Here is a 13,610-nt window from a genome sequence, read left to right as displayed (position 1 = left end):
AGTTCTGATAACTAATCTGAAGTGTATGATTTGACAGATTACTTTGGGTTATTCCAACAATGTATGTTTGAAAATTAAAGTTTTTTTTTTAATTTTTCGATCAAGTTTTCATGCCAAACACTGTCGAGTGCTTTTTATATGTCTAGAAGAGCAAGATCAGTAGAATAGCCTTCAGATTTGTTGGAACGTATCAAATTTGTTACACGTAAAAGTTGATGGGTGTCGAATCCCAACTTACATTTAGTGCAGATGTAAACACTCTCGAAATAATTGTACGGCCTTATGCTGAGTAAATGCGCTGTACATACGAACGAAAGCTTTAATACGATATTTTTATTAACAAATCTGGTGAATCTATTCATCTATTTTTAAGCTGTGTTGGCAGCTCTTATGCATACCGATCATTAATTTGTCTCGACTGTTACAGAACAAGTAGCTGTTTAACATCTTTGGAAGGGGCTTTTTCAACCATTTCGCAACTGTTGAATAATTTTTATACCGCTTCACTGCATTATCGATTAAATATTATTTTTAAGCTGTTACTCAGCAACCGGAACTCAATTCATAAGTACAGTCGGGTCTCCTATTAAACGCATTCCTATAACGCGCATTCCTATTACGCGCACTCCTATACGACACACTAGAGCGTTATAGGAGGCCTAGGGCTTATGGGATTTCATCACTTTGGGGGTGCTGTTGAATGTCTCGTAAGTCATAAGAAATAGCACAGTACTGTCTTCGACGATGTTTCAGTGCTAAATACGATTTACCTTTAGGAGTTGAGGATCATCCTTTTAGTTGAGAACTTGGCCGGCTTTTTCAGACTTGCACTTTATGCACATTGAAGGATAAGAATGTGAACTTTGTAACATATATGGTCGGAGTTAAGTCAGACTGGACCAAGTGACATTTTTCATATAGTCTAACACATTGTAATTTTTCAACTCGTTAAAATTTTGCTTCAATATTTCTACACATCTTTGTGTTACTTTCAAACAATATAATGTGAAGTCATAAAAACCATAAATCATAAAAATGAAAAAAAAACCAAACATCTAATAGAACGATTTTTGGGTGGAGCTTGAGCTTGCTTCTTGCTTTAATAGAACGATTTTTGGGTGGACTATATAAACTTGGTCCACTCTGGCTGAACTAAAGACCTCCGTTTGGTGATTTAGTTCACTCAGACTGAACAATTTCTAGGAAAATAACAACCATTTAATGTTTCCATGGTCAAACTAGGTGCATATCTCTAAGATAAACAGATTATCAACATCTTTCGACATCAAAATCTTAAATTATGCAATAATCCATATATTCAATCCCGATATCAGTGGCATGACGATAACTCAAAAAGTAAAGTTTTGTAGGTTCAGGGCGTTGAAGACCAGAAATTTTCAATGGGCGGTACGAATAAAATGTAGTAAATTTGAGTTTACTACATTCTCGGTAGTAAACGCTATATATGGGACACGATTGGACATGTTTGTGTCATTTTCCTTTCTGCACCTTTCGAACATACTACAAACAAGGCGTTGTTATGAATGATAAGGTGCTTTGAGATTGCGGAATTGAATGGATAGCTTACTTTTGAGTAAAATCATTGGAAACGATATGAGTTTTGATATTTCGGAAGGTATTTTTTTTAGTTTTCTTAGAAATTCTGAGGTTACGATAACATTCGCCCCGACAATTCTGAGATTCCGGTAAGATTGCCGGCTGTAGCAATTTGTAATATCAGATTCTCAGATTTCCTTTGGAATTCCGGAATTCCCGTAGGAACTTTGGGATTCCGATAGGGATATCGGATTTTTAATGATAATTCTGGAATTTTAAAAGTCATTTTACGAAATATTAGATATCCGGTAAAAACACTAGAATTAGGGTGGGAATGGGATTCCGGTTATTAATCTCTTGGAATTTTGTGGGTATCTTTGAGACGGAATTTCTGTAAGAATCTATGAGATTTCGGGGGGATTCCTGCGAATTATTGTGTGAATATTTGGAACTCAGAAAATCAATATTTGTAATTATTGTAAAACCTCCAAGATTGATCTCCAGTGACCGTTGATCTCCAGTTCCATTGAAATTTCAAAGTAAAGCTTCGATATAAACCTTTTGATAGTCGGAAAATATTTTGTAGATTTCAATGAGACTTTTTGTGGAATGGATAAGAATTTTTATAATTTCAAAGATATCCTTGGTGTTTTAGGGGAGATTCTCATTGAATTCTAACGACTACCAGTACAGAGTCACTACAATTCCCATAAAAATCTCTACATTCTAAAGTCTAGAAATTCCAAGGATACTATCAGAAACCACACTCAAATAACAAGAGTACATTGAAACACTTAGAATTTCCGGAATTCAACATGTTGTTAGGAAAACACACGGGAAGCATCACAACTCTACGGTTATTTCGCCCGAATCTCAGTACTGGTGCTAGGAAACATGTGTTTTCTAATATGATAGCTGTTATCTTAAGACCTCTTCATAGATTTTAAGCTAAAATTTAAAAATCGTCAATCACTGGCGTTAATAAAGACCGAAAACCACCCAGAAAATTCATGGATGTATCATAATCATAAAATCTTACACATAAAAAGAATACCAGACCAATCGCAAAATTACACTACAAATCTTGTCAAATTACAGCACCTTACCTACAGTGATCCACGTAATTGATTAGATTCCATGCATTTCCTTCATATGCATAATTGTATTAATTTTAAGCGTCACTCTGAATAGATTTTTCTTTATGTGCAGAATCACTCTGCACTCTGAATGGAATGTTCTTAACATGCAGCATCTGTCAATGCCCATGTTCGAAAGAAGTAGGTACTACATGTTCGAAAGGTTTTTTATTCATACCAAAAGTGTAGTAAACTTTGAGGATTTTATTTTTGAGTAGATGCTACATATAGTAAAATTCACCGCTTTTATTCATATCACCCAATATGTGTTCAATCAAAGTGGGCCAAGTGAAAGTCTTGGATACCGGCCAAAATATCCTGGTTCAAAAAGCGGAGTCTAGGATATTTTATACAGACAAAATAGACCAAAAACTTCAATCGGACTCTGAAATCGACTTGACTGGTTTTTGACACTTGGTCCATTCTGTCTGCACAGAAATTGTTGCAATTTCTGACCACCCATCCAAATATGGTAAATGGTCAAAACCAAAATCAAATGCATCGAATTGAGTAATATTTATGAATTTCTATTGATGGATGATTCATGCGTCAATATCGAATAATCTGATAAATCATTTGAAATGTTTTTCATTTCCTAGCATTCCTTAGCGTGCTGGAAATTTTCGCTGTTATGGTAATGAGCACTTAGTCCACTCTGACTGCATACTTTTATCGATTTTTATTGATCATCGAAAGTAAATTTGTTACATATCTCTGGCAGTTTACAGCATTCATCTATGCTGGACAAAGTGAAATTAATTCTGCATCTAATGGAAGAATAATCCAAGTTTTGTACTTGGTTCATTCTGACTTATCGCCAACCACATGATATCTTTGGATCCTGATGTTTTGGAAGAGTTGTTCAGTAGCACAAAGGCTGACATGCGGTGGTCATTCTGATATGAAATTACGCCATCAGGCATGAGCATGGAACCTTTGTTTTGCGGATAGCACAATAGGTAAATTTATATGTGGTCGGTCCGCAAAACGAAATTTCCATGCTCACCAGCACTGCCTGGCGGCAACATCTCAAAACTTTTGGTTCAAATAATGGTAGCCCTTGTGCTACTGAACAACTTTGCCGAAGACGACACCTTTTTAAGTGGTCAGGCTGTTGGGCTATCCACAGAACAAAAGTTTCATGCTCATTAGCGCCACCTGGTTCGAAACTTTTGGCTCAAATAATGTTAGCCCATGTGCCTCTGAACAACTTTGCCGAAGACGCTATTCTAAGAGGTCAGGTTATCCACAAAACAAAAGTTCCATGCTCACTAGCGCCATCTGGTGGCGTAATTCCATATCAAAATGACCGTATATCAGCCCTTGAGCTACGGAACAACCTTCCAAAACATCAGGATCAAGAGATATCATATGTTACAAAGTTAGCATTCTTATCCCTCATCCCAGACAACCAAAATGTACGTATAATGAAATCACTGGAGGCGTTGCACGTGCATCATTTCGCTTATAAGATGTCGCGGAAATGCCTGCTACGTACAAATGTGGAGGCGATATACGTGCATATATTATGTGATGAATAATAGCATACAATGCGAATGTATAAATTTTCTGCCGCACTAACCTGTGATATTATGCAACTCAACTTATGATAACAAATGTTGATTTGACAGCTGCTTTGGATTGATTCGACTTACTTTGTACGAGTGGACGGGACGAAACAAAATGTACGAATGAACTCAGAATAAAAACATTTTATGTGATGAAACTCATCAATCCGACTATTGTGCTCTTATACTTTGAGCCAACCCTTTTCCAGTAGAGAAGCTAGGCAAAATACAGGACGTTTCGATTCTTACTGACTTTAAAATGGCTTGCTCGACTTTCACCACCTAATTAAATTTCAATCTTGTCGCTCCCTTGCGACGCCTATCCACCTATTCATTTCCATCATTTGCTTCTATAGACACCCTTTAGCTTTGAGTCGCATGACCGCTACATCCATAAAACAAAATAAAATAAAACAATCACGGTCGATACCTTCTCCTATTACATAACACCTTTGGTAAAATTGAAAGAGTGACCAAAGTGAATTATCAATGTGACAATTTTTGAAACAAAACGTTCGTACATATTTTGGATATAAACGCCCTATCTGATGTTTTGTAGATTTCATTATAATTTCCTAATAAGACGTCAAATTTTCAATCCTTGAATTCTTTAACACTGTTTCTTTCTAAAGGCAACACAGTGGTAAAGTTTTAATTTGATATAATTCGAAAATATATATTCCTAACGTTCAAACTCGCTTTTCTTGAAATTTTGTGAATTGTTGGACAAATCTTTTTTAAAAATTAGCGAGATATTGATAATCAATCTGCTAAATAATGACGTACCTGCCATCGTGGGATAACTAGAATACGCTGCTGCACTTTCCAGTGCATGTGCTGCCTGCTGCTCGTGGTGTAACCTGTTGAAAAAAATAGATTTACATATTAGACATTGATCCTTTTCGTAAAACTGTCCCAGGTAAAGGCTGAGAATTACCTCGACGTGTGCCCGTACTGCTGGGGTAACCTCAATAAGCTGCCGTACTGCGCCATGTTGTGGTGGTAGGCGTGCGCATGTGCTGCATGTGCGTGGGCAGCATGGGCGTACGAACCGTAGTGGGCCGCATGCCACGGGTCCGTCGAATAGCCTCCGTCGGTCGAGTAGAGATCAGAAACCTGCGTCAGATGAAATAAAGGAAAACTGTGAAGTCCAATATGTAAAACGAGTTGATTGAGTTTGACGAACCTGATGGTGTGTAGGCGCTGGTGTAGGATGCACGTAGTTGCTATTCCAGAAAGAGGGAGGGAAATTTCTACTCGACATGGAACTGTAACCTTCTGGAACGAAAAAAAAAACGGAGAAAATGTTGACTCTATGTTGGTTTCGAACCGACAACTTATCCACTTTTGTTACTGGCAACAACGGCAACAGAGTCAGTGACTGACATTCTACAAAAATCTTGTACCCAAACCCCCATTATGTTACCATTTTTATGTAATCTTCTCCGCCGATGAAAATTCGACATAAGTCACGAAATGAAGACAGTAAAATGTAAAAAGCCATTCGCGATCTCTGCAGTTGATTTTCCCCCGAAACAGATCGTTTCTTGTAAAACTCAACAGATCAGCAGTTCGCTGAGAAACCAAAGGCAATAACAATAACGTTTAATCGATTTCGGTGAAGTTGAAAGACGTGTGTTCTGCAACCGTACAATCGGGAGCGACTTCAGGTCTGGGCCCAGGTACCATGTGGCGGCTCCGAAACCCTGCATAATAGTACCTTCGGATTGGTGCTTGGTTTCGGGAAAAAGTGGCCTCCACGGCTACAAGCCGAAGACGAAAGTAAAACAAAATTCCAATGAAAACGGAGAATCACAGAAATTGACCAAAGTTGTAGGAATTGTGGCCGGCGAGAGATGGCGGAAAAACTTTCTGTTTCGGGGCACGGGGTGAGGTTTGAAGTGGGAGGAAACATGCCCGGTCGTTGCAGTGGTGGTTGTTTTGGTTGGCAAGAAAAAGGTAAAGTTCACCGAGAGAGAGAGAGATCGGCATAGATCAAAGGAGATTTGAGTTGCAATTTAGCTAAAATCATGGCGGCTGATGTCGTGAAAAAAAGAAACGGTGACCGGGTGACCAGTGAGTGATTGGAGTTGAGTCAAAAGATTTGGGGGTTTGTTCAAGTCTAAGTATTCGATCGGAGGAATGGAGGGTTGGGTTCTCACGAAAGCTGAATTGAAAGTGACGATCATTGAATTTTTGACATCGATTGCACAACAATGTTACAAGTTTACTCTTTCGCCATAAATCATTTACAAACGTTCCTATTTAGGTATATATTTTTGGAAAATGGAAAAACATCATAGCTTTGGTTGCGACAGAATTTTAACAGAGGTTGCTACTTAATTAGTATATTTTTTATAAAAATTTTGGCAAGATAGTAGTTGAAATTTTTTTTAACAAGATTCACTCTACATTAACCAAAATTGAGGAGTGTATCAAAAAGTAGTCGCAAACATTCAAAACGATATACCTCAGAGCATAGTTGATCTTTTCAAAAACTTCTTTCAAGCAAATCTTTATCATGTTATCAAATATTGAAAAAAAAAACTAAAAAATATCGAACAATATGCAGTCATAATGTAAATACAAGAATTTTGTGCATCTTGCACAAAATTACATTTTTCAAGTGTCTTTTGAAGATTCGATGATGAGTACTGAACAAAATTTATTTCAAACGAAACAGGATGAAAATGTAATTCTATCAAAAAATATTTTACACCATGCAGCACGTAAAATGGACTTCGATTAAAATAAATTATTATTTTTTTTTTTTTAAATCTTTATTAGAGTGTATTTTAACGCACGAGGGCTAGTTCTACACTTATAAATTATTACTCTACGAAAGCACGATTAAGATCGGTTTTAAGAAGTCAGTTTTCTATAATCAATTTCTTCAAGCTTCGTTGTATACAGCAGCAATTGTTGTGTATTTCTTTCACTACTGAACTGCCCTCATGAGTGCGAAAGCGTGAATAAAAAACGGGATTATATCGAATCATGTTCGTATCTTCAGAGCACTTATTGTTATGTATAGAAACTTTAATTATGTTATAAAGCATCCAGCCTCGGTATTATTTTCCAAAACGACCTTGAGTTGGACTCACACATTGATTCCTAGTATGGAAATTTTTTTAGAGGTTTGAGACACTTGAAACAAACAGGAAGCATGTTACCAACTCATGTCAAGCTTCGACTCTTTAAGGCCTTACTTTTACTTCATTTTACATACGGTGTAGAATTAATTCTCAACGCCTCAGCAAGAGCTATCGACAGATTACGGATAGCTTTAAACTGTTGCGTTCGTTGGGTCTTCAATCTATCGTTCTACTCCAGAGTCACACACCTTCAACCAGAGTTACTCGGATGCAGTTTTTATGAATTCTTCAAACATTACACTGCGGAACACGTTTTTGTCTCAAGCACCAAAATACCGCTATTTACTAAATTAAGGGTTGCTGAGTCCATTGCCGTTTTCAGAAATATCACAGCACGTCTAGTTTTCGAGATATTGACTGTTAAAAATGCGAAGTTTGTTTCAGCCAACTTGCATGATTATCAACAAAGTTCATAATATTTTCGATGGTAAAATGTTAATTTTTGATGGTTCAGAAAAGTATTGTATTTTGCCATACAAGAGAAACGAAGAATTTTATATGAAGACTGCAAGCATGTTGAAAGAAATCGATTTAAACTATATTCTATCGTGAAATTTCAACTATATTGTATCTAAACTGAAAGTTCAAGTCCTATTTTGCATGTTTGGTAGATTTTATAACAAAAAAGATTGATAAATCATACCTTAAATTTCATGGAAACATCAGTTTTACCAGGTTTTACCAGTGTTTTATACAACTTCGGCGACCTGTAGCTAAAAATTGTGACGTGCTAAAACATTTCTGAGAACGGCATCAGATTCAGCGACCCAAAATCTACTAGAGACACATAATTTGATCCTTGAGTCACGCAAAAATGTCATTTTTGTTACGCTGTGTTATGGAGCATCGTTTTTCGTTCGTGGTATTGTATACTAGAATCAGCTTCGTGAGTTCGGCATTTCAAATTGCTGAACTCTCTCGGCATCTATACTCATTGCTGATAAATCAGCTGAAAACTTGTCGTAACCGAGTTTCGGAAATCCATTAAACTGATATTTCGGATAATTTGATTTTTAACCCGTAACTCAGAAACTCCGCATTCCGAGCACCAACGTTTACTATCCTTTCACCGAATACAGTTGTCGAAAGAGCCGACATATCGGTTTACTCATAAGATTACTGAGATTCTCAGTATTTTGTTCTACCGCCATATTGTTTTGTCTTATGTAAACGAAAACATTCATCGGTATTAGGTTTACCATTAAAAAGTGTAAAAATGTTGTGATTTGGTTGCGAAAACATTGATAATTCAGAAATGGGATTATAGAAGCTTGCACCAAATTATACGGTAAGTATTGTATAGGTACATTTTTTATATTTTATTTTAAAAGACAATAACTTGTTCTTCTATCGCATCCGGAACAGGCAATTCAATTGGATATCAAAGTGAAGATGCATTATTTCAAATCTATGAAATGGCATTTTAACGAACTACACCATTGGCCACTTCCTTCTGAAATACCGAGGACACTAGGATACTTAGAAGACACGGTTACCAAAAAAATAAATGAAGTGAAATCATTAGCTCAGAAAAGATTGTTTTGTTTTTTTTCTCTGATTTTTCAGTTTTGAGAATACCGAGATTGTCAGTTTTCATCAGTAGTTGAACACTTAAACGCAAACCGAGTTTATTAGTTTCAACTTGTAAACCGAGATCAATGCCGACCGACTGTGCGTATCTCGGTTTCAGAAAGCCGAGATTCGGCATTTAATTCTAAGTGTGTAATATATCAGAGTTCCGTAGGCAAAGCACACACCACTTTTCAGGAAGGAATTAAAGTTAATGTTTAAGCATAGATGTAGTATAATTATAATGTTAATAATATAATAATTTGAAAGTTGAATACTGATTTTAAAAGGATTGTCCTTACTTAGCAACTATATGTAATGAATAAATAAATAAAATAAATATTTGATCTTAAAATAAGTTCCAGCTCTGATTTTATATTTTAAGAGAGCTTTTTGGTGATAATGCACTAAAGTAATTGATACTTGCATTGTTTTCGCACTACAAGAAGCTTTTCAACCTTTTGTGTTCGTTTAAAAGTGAAATTTACAACTTTTGTTGCAACTATTTATCCTTAGTGCTAGTATCTGAAAATGTCAAGTCCAGTGCTGAAATTCACAGATGTCTACTTTCTTTGGGAGTTTTATTATTCTGACAAGCAATCAGCTATCACTAGTTGGAACTTCAGTATTAAGAATCAGGAATCAGGGTCAACCCACAAGATATATGATAGTGAGGCGGAATTTATTCGTATTTGACAGCCGTATAACCTCCCTGGAATATGTCAAAGAGCGTTGCAAACACGGGACTGTCATTTCTGAAGAAGAACTGTCAAACAGCTTCCGAATCATGATTTGAAACGTTTTGTGAAAAAGCTTATGACCCATAGGCCTTTTCACGAGACGTTTGAACTCAGCTGATTTTGTAGCACTTTGACAGTTCTTTTATGGAGATGACAGTCCCGTGTTTGCACCGGTTCTTCACCGACGTAAACATATGCATAGACGGTCCTGTCACATAAAAAAGCCAACACGGAGAAAATATAAAACTCAAGAGAAAAACAATCGAAAAACCAAACCTTAGAGCGTTACATCAAATGTTAGTAAATTGCGTAGTACTGAGAGTTGAGTAAATTGATCTGCCGGTTTAGTGGAAAAAATTTAGCCGGTATTTTTTTTTCGCATGGCTATAAATGAAAACAACTTCAACCCAATTAACTCAACATTATGTTAACGCATTGAGTGGAATAAACGGAGAGTGTAATGATTCGTGGACCATAACATTTCGTGCCTCATCGCAATAGGTGAACCCTATTTCACGATAAAATTTTCTCTCTTTCGCTCTTCAAAAAAACTTGAAAACAACGGTGCCAGTACCTGTCAGCTTTGACAAGTACTGACACCATTGTTTTCAGGTTTCTCAAAGGAGATAAAGGGTTCCATTTTCTGATTACGTCGCCGTGCAATGTGCAATGAATGTTGATTTTCACTCTCTCGCTTAGTACGTGACGAGAGAGTGTTCAAGAGCAGCAACTCTCATAGACGACAACGATATCGAATCATTCGGGATGTTTATGGTTTGCTTAAAATTGATGAAAACTTTTTCTGAATCATGTTGCTAAGGGTAGAGCAACTGACTCATAAACTATCATCAAACATCGCTTTGGTTACGAACATAGTACAGAAAATTATACATATTCGCTTCTGTTTCTTGATCAGAATGAGAGATTTTCAGCGAATGTTGCATGTGGTGACACACAATGATCGACGCCAAACAGAAGCTGGTGTGTGTCTTTCCTTTTTTCTTTCGTGATTCGTTATTTTCCACGAACGATAAAAGTCATGCGTGTTGTGTGAATACAGGCGGATACAAAAGATAACATAATGGATGGTATGAATAGAAAGCGTTGAACTTTACTAAATGTAGCATAATCTCAAAAACAATATACACAAAGTTTGGTTTAGTTTGGTATGAATTAAAAGCCTTCCGAACATGTAGTATGTACTGCTTTCGAACACGGGTAGAAGTGACTGATGCTGCACATAAAGAAAAATCCATTCAGAGTGACGTTTAAAATTAATACAATCATGCATATGAAGCAAATGCAAGGAATATAATCGATTACGCGACAATTCACACAAATTCATGAAGGTGCTGTAATATGACATGATTTGTAGCTTAGTTTTGTGATTAGTCTGGTACTCTTTTTATGTGTATGATTTTATGATGATGGTACATTAAAGAACGGTGGGTGTCGGTCTTCAACATCACCAGTGTTTGACGGATTTTTGAATTTTAGCTTAAAATCTATGAAGAGATCTTGAGATTACAACTATCAAACTCTGAACCACATATTTCCTAGCACCAGTACTGAGATTCTGGTGAAATTGCAGTTGAATTTTGAAGCTCCCCGTATATTTTCTTAATAGCATGTTGAATTCCGGAAATTCTAAGTGTTTCTGTGATATTCTCGTTATTTCGGTGGGGTTCCTGATAGTATATACTTGTAATTTCTAGAATGTAGAATGTACAGATCTTTATGGGAATTGTAGTGACTCCGATGGTAGTCGTTAGAATGAGGATCTCCCCTAAACACCCCATTTCCCTTTAAAATTATTAAAATTCTTATCGATTTCACAAAAAAAATCCATGGAATCTAGAAAATATTTACTGACATTCTAAAGGTTTACATTAAAGCTTTGCATTGAAATTCCAACGGAACTGGAGATCAACGGAATTATAAGGTGAAGATGAATCGAAGCCAAACCTCAAATTTTCAAGAGCATAAATCTTGAGAACCAAACTACTGTTTCAGCTGAAAACTTAATCGATTGGTCACTAACTGGTGGTGACCAATCGATTAAGTTTTCAGCTCCAACGGGTGTTCGATTCCCCAGATGTGTGAAAATTTTAAGTTTGGCTTCGTTTTATCTTCACCTTAAAGGTTTCTACAATACTTCCAAAGATTGATTTTCAGAATTCCAAATGTTCACACAATAATTCGCAAGAATTCCACCGAAATCTCAAGGATTCTTACTCGAATCTTACCCGAATTCTAAACCGTTCGAGTGATTGCCGTCAGTATATGGGCACATTGAAGCCTCCTGTATTTTGTCTGTGTTGGTAACAAAGCTCAAAGCTTCGAACCAACCCTTCTCCAGTAGAGAAGCTAAGTAGAATACAGGACGCTTCGATGCTTCTTCTTATTCTTCTCTCTGGCGTTACGTCCCAACTGGAACAAAGCCTGCATCTCAGATTAGTGTTCTTATGAGCATTTCCACAGTTATTAACTGAGAGCTTTCTTTGCCGATTAACCATTTTTGCATGTGTATATCGTGTGGCAGGTACGAAGATACTCTATGCGCTGGGAGTCGAGAAAATTTCCAACCCGAAAGACCCCTCGACCGGTGGGATTCGAACCCACGACCCTCAGCTTGGTCTTGCTGAATAGCTGCGCGTTTACCGCTACGGCTATCTGAGCCCCCTATCAATTATAATCTATAATAATTGATGATTAAAAAAAAATCAGGTTGGTTTAGACAGTTAGTATGTGAAAAAAAATATGTAAGTATTTAAAATTTGTCAGAATAAGTTTTCCAATAAATTTGCCAGATAACGTTAAGTATTGAGGACTAATGCTAGATTAAATTATAACTTTCAAAACTCAATTTAAATTAATTCATGTCTAGTTTAACGAATTTAAGAAAATCTGTAACTATTCATCAACTGATTTTCTGTTTTATGAACTATCTCTTGATTTTCAAACATAATTCTAGGCTGGCCATGATGTTTGCTGTACCAATATGGATTTGCCATATAATACCAGGTAGAGCATTCTGCAGAGGATTAAAAAAAAAAAAGAAAACTTAAACTTAAGATGATTTTGAAGCTGCTTATTGGAGTAGAATGAATGAAATTCAAAGAACTATATCACATTGAAACACATATCAAACAATAATATCAATTGTTTATATCTAAAGCGTTGTTACATACAAGGAAGCAATATATTTTTTATATCTTGATTACCGAGATTTTTAGCCCTGGGCTAGGTCATCTCGGGACCAACTGCTTTACTTCCCTTTACGTCATAAGTGACTATCTAGTGGATGGGATTTGATCCCGGCAATGTTCTTGTGTAGTTTAGAAACAAGATTGGATCATTGGATGCGTTGAAGAATTTGAGGATGATAAGGTCGGCGTTTAGTTAGAGTGGACCATGTGACATTTTTCATATTTGACAAAAATGGCCTCCAGTTTTTGCTTCCTTTAGAGCTCGTACAAAAAATGCGCTTAAAGTTTATACCCTGAAATGTTTGAACTCGAGAAAAATGTTGGTTCAGTAATTCCACACATCTTTGTGTTACTTTCACACAATATAATGTGAAGAGATAATCATGGAAAAATCATAACCCAAACCTCTAAAAGAACAATTTTTATTACAAAATAACAATAATTTAATGTCTGAATGGTTAAATAGGGCTCTTAATTCCAAAATCAATGACACTACGATAGTTTAAAAACTAAAGTTTTGTTTGGACTAGAAGACTTGAAATATTTAAATATGTATTCAAACGAAGTGAACCAAGCGAAAAGCTTGAGTACTGGCCAAAATGTACTGGTCCAAGAAGCGGGTTCGAGAATATTCCTTAATTATCAAGAACTTCCATCGGAATTAGTAATAGACTAG

General features: G+C 36.3%; 1 protein-coding gene across 3 annotated transcripts in view; it reads right to left on the bottom strand.

Annotated features, from left to right (window-relative positions):
• The window catches only part of LOC5573506 (protein vestigial), a 159,194-nt gene that overhangs the window by 30,876 nt on the left and 114,708 nt on the right, over positions 1–13,610 (bottom strand). For 2 of the 3 annotated variants that reach the window (XM_021846553.1, XM_021846554.1), the window contains exons 5-7: positions 5,448–5,539; positions 5,199–5,377; positions 5,048–5,121 (exon numbers count right to left, since the gene is read on the bottom strand). In XM_021846553.1, coding sequence (XP_021702245.1) covers positions 5,048–5,121; positions 5,199–5,377; positions 5,448–5,539 — 345 coding nt within the window. The remainder of the gene's footprint in view (positions 1–5,047; positions 5,122–5,198; positions 5,378–5,447; positions 5,540–13,610) is intronic. The other variant, XM_001654590.2, reaches the window with a different exon arrangement.

The sequence above is a fragment of the Aedes aegypti genome, chromosome 2 (assembly GCF_002204515.2).
Source record: "Aedes aegypti strain LVP_AGWG chromosome 2, AaegL5.0 Primary Assembly, whole genome shotgun sequence".
In the NCBI taxonomy this organism is placed as follows: domain Eukaryota; kingdom Metazoa; phylum Arthropoda; class Insecta; order Diptera; family Culicidae; genus Aedes; species Aedes aegypti.
This window is presented reverse-complemented; position numbering and strand designations above follow the sequence as displayed.